Source organism: Rutidosis leptorrhynchoides, chromosome 3 (genome assembly GCF_046630445.1).
Source record: "Rutidosis leptorrhynchoides isolate AG116_Rl617_1_P2 chromosome 3, CSIRO_AGI_Rlap_v1, whole genome shotgun sequence".
Classification (NCBI taxonomy): domain Eukaryota; kingdom Viridiplantae; phylum Streptophyta; class Magnoliopsida; order Asterales; family Asteraceae; genus Rutidosis; species Rutidosis leptorrhynchoides.
In genome coordinates this window covers 575,262,379-575,267,682 of record NC_092335.1, presented here as the reverse complement: position 1 = coordinate 575,267,682, position 5,304 = coordinate 575,262,379, and the positions used below count along the sequence as shown (strand labels likewise).

Sequence of the window (5,304 nt, the reverse complement as noted above, 5' to 3'; positions counted from 1 at the left end):
TTATATACTCCCTATTGTTTATTACTAAAAAGTAGGGGTATTTATATTTTTATTAATGATCTTCGTGAATACCCCTTGAACTCAGATGAAATTACAAGCTAGTCCATCTATAGTCTTCGTTATCATTAATACTTCTGCTTAACTTGCTTTCATAGCAACAGAACACAAGCAAATCAACCTCATCAGATCTGTTCAAAATTTATCCACACAAAAAAACTCTAAACATTTATTATCCATTCTTACCTTCATCCACAAGTTTCAAATTCCAACAAAGCTTACAAATCAAGCACTTCTTTTTTACTTATTTATTTTAATTTTAATTCATTGGTAATTATTCAAGAAACCAAAAGTTGAAAGTAACTCATGCTACTACTCATGATAATGATTATTCTCAAGCATAGCATTATTCATTGATTCCATCTATATATTTTTCTCCAAGACTCAAACTTTATCCAACCAATTACATAAAGTTCATATTTTTATATATTCTTTGAACTGGGATTTTCATGAATTTTGATATGAGTAATCAGAATATTAATGGGTTACTAAGATTTAGGTCTGCACCAAGCTCTATTCTTCAAAGTTATGTTAATGATATTGAAAAAAATAAAGATATAAATGATGGGTTAAATTATAATTTTATTTCTCAAAGTTTTCAAGATCTACAAGAGGAGGTGGATCTTAAACCTAATTTGATGACTGAATTTTCTTTGAATTCTCAATTACCATCTCATTATCCAAGACAAAGTACAAGTCGAACAAGCATAGATAGTACAACTCAAGTAAGCATGGGAGGTCAGTTGAGCTCATCATCATCATGTATGGTTATGGGTATAGATAACTTGGGACAACAATCTAAAATGGCTTCTTCAAATCTTTTGAGACAAAATAGCTCTCCTGCTGGTTTATTCTCTAATCTCAATCATCCAAATGGTATTGTTTGATATTCTTGACTTTATTACTACACTACTCCCTTTTTTATCTTTTGATTGTTTATTGTATATTGTATTCATGTTATTTTTGTGGGTATGGTCTGATTTTTCTTGTTTGTGTGAAAAGTTGTGTACTTTTATCTATCTTTAGGTGTTAAGTTTGTTTTAAGATGGATCAAATGTTCAAGATTTTTTTTACCATTTATGGTAATAGCTGTTGCGGTCAAAAAACTTTCTATATTTGGGGTTTGTTTTATGAATGATATGATCTGTGTAATCTAGTCATGAATGTTTTTACCTTTTTACCATTTCTGTTTCTTCCTTCATTGATAATGTTTTCTTTTAAAGTTGGAGTTATATTTTGACTTGTTAAAGTCTAAGGTATACTCCCTTGTTGATTTTCTATCTTGAAAATTTGTACTTAATGTATTGTTCTATTTTTGGATAATAAGACTGTAGTTTACCATTTTTCGACCCATGAATAGAATATACTTCTAATTCTAATTCTAATTCTAATTCTAATTCTAATTCTAATTCTAATTTTAGAAACTTCAGCCAACTTGATGTTTTATACTGTATTAGTTTTGACTTCAAAAAGTCAAAAAAGGATGAAAGTGTAGATCTTTAGTCTTGAAAAAACTGATTTCTAATGTATGATAATCTTTCTTTATGCTTTGTATTCTCAGATTATATCAACTAAATAAAATTTCTTGTGATTTGAGTTTTGAGATACTTCAAAGAATTAGGAACATAACTGAATGTTGTTCAGCAAAATGATATATGCAGGTTTTAATGGAATACCAGGTATGGTTGGAAATTACCAAATGGGAAACAATGGCGATATGAGTCCTTCGTCAACCAGATTAAAGCGACAATCGTCAGGTGTTCCAACGTTACCGAGGATCTCAGAAATCGAACCCGACACCATTGACCCGGGAGTCCTTAATGAAACATCTGACTACCCGTTTGGTTCTTGGGGACACGAGCCCTCACAGTTTATCGACAACTTTACTGGGCTCAAAAGGGAGCTAGATCTTCAGGTAACATTCATAACAACTTACAAACACAAATCTTGAATTCTTGATCCCAACATGTATTTTACAGGGTCGTCTCATTAGTTTATATGTCACTGTTTGAGATCTTATAAAAATGGACATGTATAAATGCCAACTTTTTCAATACATATAAAAAGATGTAAAATTACCAAAAGGTTATCATTATAAATAGCAGAACAAGTTATCATCTTTATCAACATCTCTATATTACTTGGGGTATTTTTTGTCTAAAGAAGCAAAAAAAAAAAAAAAAAAAAACTTCTTTTTCGGCTGTAAATTCTTTTTGCCATATTTGGACCGATAGAAAAACAAGCATACATAAAAGGTTTTTCACATTTTTTTTTTTTTTTTTTTTTTTTCGGACCCTATTTTGCACACTCTCTAAGACACCCCTTGTATTTTAATATTACTAAAATGTATTTTGCTTATACTTTTGTTTTAGAATGTTGATAATATGGTAAATCATCCCCCTATGTTGGCACACCACTTGAGTTTACCAAAAACATCTGGCGAAATGGCTGCTATCGAAAAACTGCTGCATTTTCAAGATTCCGTCCCTTGCAAAATTCGTGCAAAACGAGGTTGTGCTACGCATCCAAGAAGCATTGCTGAAAGGGTAATGTTACTTGATCTTGATATAGTTTTCGGCTCACAATCTTAACGTTTGACTTTTCCAATAGATCTTGACTGTTATGATTTGTTTAGGTCCGAAGAACACGAATAAGTGAAAGAATGAGAAAACTACAAGAACTAGTCCCACACATGGACAAGGTATATAAAATTTGACAACAATATTCAATGCATATACATTCGGGACCCGAATCTATTTTTTATTTAATTTTTTTTTTTTTCCTGAGTAGCAAACAAACACATCTGATATGTTGGATTTGGCTGTTGATTACATTAAAGATCTTCAAGAACAGTACAAGGTATAACAGAATAATCTTTATCAACATTTCTCTTCATGTTGTATTCCTGTCTTTTATAGAGCATCAAATTTGACTTGCTGTTCTGGCCTAATTGGGTCACTCAATCATATGGGTAAAGTTTAACTCTACCTAATTGGGTCACTCTATCGTTCTCGTTATATCCAATTTCAAACTTATTTACTTTGCAGGAGTTGAAAGATTGTCACGCGAACTGCAAATGTTCAGCAAAGTCGGGTCAGAGCTAAACTGATCGAAATTGTTTTGTTTTGTACCGAGAAGAAATTTGTTGTTTATCATCTGTTCTGCTTCTATACTTCTGGTTAGAGGATCTTTACTTGTATGATCATCCAACAAGACATAAATTACAAAATAATACTACTCGTATTAGAAACTATAAAGTTTTTAATTAGTTGTACAGTGGATCTGATAACATAAACCTTTTCTATGTGTTCTACTTTCGTTTCACATTTCATGCCATATGGTTCAAATTGATGGGTGAATATATGTATAGATATTTGTTTATGGGTGTGTAATTTGACTTTTTAAAAAGGAATCTATATTTTCACCATTAAATTTGATAAATTCATCTTCGTTGTTCATCAAGTATCTTTACTATACACAAGTTACGGTGAATTTATCAAATTTTAATGGTAAAAATATCATAACTTTTTTAAAAAACGATGTATAATAAACAGGACAATATTTTCTATTGGAAAAGAGAGAAATTTAAACTGTAAGTATTTCATGAAGTTAGTAAAATCACAGTAAAAGTTATGAATTTGAGAATTTCAAACACGAGTCACAACATAGATATCATGAGAGGGTCGTTGAACAATAATTAGAAGATATCCAAGAAGATAAGATATTAAGGAGACTAGATTATGCTTTTTATTTTATTCCTTAAAGTGTGGTATCGATATCTTTTTTATCATATTTTATTTGTTATTTATATTATATATTTATATTAAATAATTAAATATTTATTTATATTATTTTTATTATGGGTTCATTTAAACTTTTTACTTATACTAATACTATTTTAAGAGATTTTTTTTTTTAAAGTTATTTTTAGAGAAGATTTACAAAAATATTATTTTGAAAAAATATATATAAATCTAGTATAATCAATTTTGCGTTTTTACACATGTAAGCCAAAACCGACTTTTCCAAGGCCGATTTCATTCATTTAGGATTCCAGTTAGCAATATGTAATGGCCCTCTTTTTTCCGTTAACTTTCTCGTTAATTCTTTGACGATTGTTAATTTGACTTTTGTGTCATACGTTGTAACATCCCGCGTTTTTCCGTTAAATTTATTTTAACGCCGTCTTCTTTTTTTTAATAATATCTTTTGTTATCTAAATTCGTGTCTTTCGTTAACTTACGTTCTTAATATTCCCGTTATTTAATTATAAAATCACTCGTTTACTCTAGCGTTTTTTAAAATAATTCGTTTGGTTAATTCCCGCACCCGCTTTAAACTCGAGGGACCAAAGTTGGCTAGTGGGCAAACTAGTTGACTAGGTCAACTAGTCAACCCACCATCTCCACCACTCATTCATTTGAACACCCACCACCATTCTTACTACTTCCTTTTTCTCTCAAATCCTCTCAACAAAGAATCATCATCCAAATCTTTTCAAGGAAGCAAACATCAAAACAAATTACATTTTCGTGATCCTCTCTTCATCTTCTACATTTTGGTACCAATTTCTTCACATTTGGGTAACATTTCTAAAACTCTAGATTACTCTAAATTCGTTTTATATACTTGAAATGGTGTTAGTTAGTGTCTATGGCTCGTGTATAACATGAATATATGTTTTGTTTGCTCGATTTGTTGTTTTAGAGTAACTAACATGAACTTGAAAATGGGTTTGCTTAATCTTGCATTTTGGATGAGTTAATGTTGTTAAATTGTTAAAGTTCATGTTTTGATTGTGTTACTAGTATCACTAGCTTCGTTTTGATGCGTAGGTTGATTAAGAAAACTTCAAAAACATGATTAATGATTTTGTGATTCTTGGTTAGGGTTTGATAGCTCTTAAGATGAACTTTTGATGCTTTAAATGTCGTGGAATGTTATTTGTGGGTGTTTAGTTGTAATGTATGTTTCATTACCTTCAAAACGGCATATCATACATGTAAATTGGTTGCCCGAATCATGAAACGCGTTTTACAAACTTGAAACTTTGATTATGAACGTTCATTGAACATTTGACGAGAATTTTATTATTTTAAATGCACGTTTTGATTGATAATATGTACTTAGTTTTGTTCCTTGTCAAAAGAGCTTTCCAACGATATAAGATACGCATTCTAAGTGTTTACGGTTTGTGTTTTGTGTTTGTTTGAATTTTGAGTTTGAGACTTGAACAATTGAGACTGA

The 5,304-nt window shown here is 30.4% G+C and overlaps 1 protein-coding gene across 2 annotated transcripts; it reads left to right on the top strand.

Moving 5' to 3' along the window:
* The first annotated feature begins 279 nt into the window (after positions 1–279).
* LOC139898676 (transcription factor bHLH130-like) lies at positions 280–3,374 on the top strand. Of its 2 annotated transcripts, none has more exons than XM_071881433.1 (6): positions 280–933; positions 1,737–1,972; positions 2,430–2,603; positions 2,693–2,758; positions 2,848–2,916; positions 3,105–3,374. In XM_071881433.1, the coding sequence occupies exons 1-6, from the start codon at positions 507–509 to the stop codon at positions 3,159–3,161; spliced, it is 1,029 nt and encodes a 342-aa protein (XP_071737534.1). In that variant the 5' UTR covers positions 280–506; the 3' UTR covers positions 3,162–3,374. The 2 variants fall into 2 exon arrangements, with proteins under 2 accessions (XP_071737534.1, XP_071737533.1); XM_071881432.1 differs by having other exon boundaries at positions 297–933; positions 1,719–1,972.
* Positions 3,375–5,304: the final 1,930 nt, after the last annotated feature.

What these genes read in the sequence shown, in the direction of transcription:
- LOC139898676 (XM_071881432.1), top strand. Translation starts at nt 507, where the DNA reads ATGAATTTTGATATGAGTAATCAGAATATTAATGGGTTACTAAGATTT. An exon ending in AAAGGGAGCTAGATCTTCAG is followed by an intron (nt 1,973 to 2,429) that starts GTAACATTCATA and finishes CTTTTGTTTTAG; the next exon opens with AATGTTGATAATATGGTAAA. An exon ending in TAGTCCCACACATGGACAAG is followed by an intron (nt 2,759 to 2,847) that starts GTATATAAAATT and finishes TTTCCTGAGTAG; the next exon opens with CAAACAAACACATCTGATAT.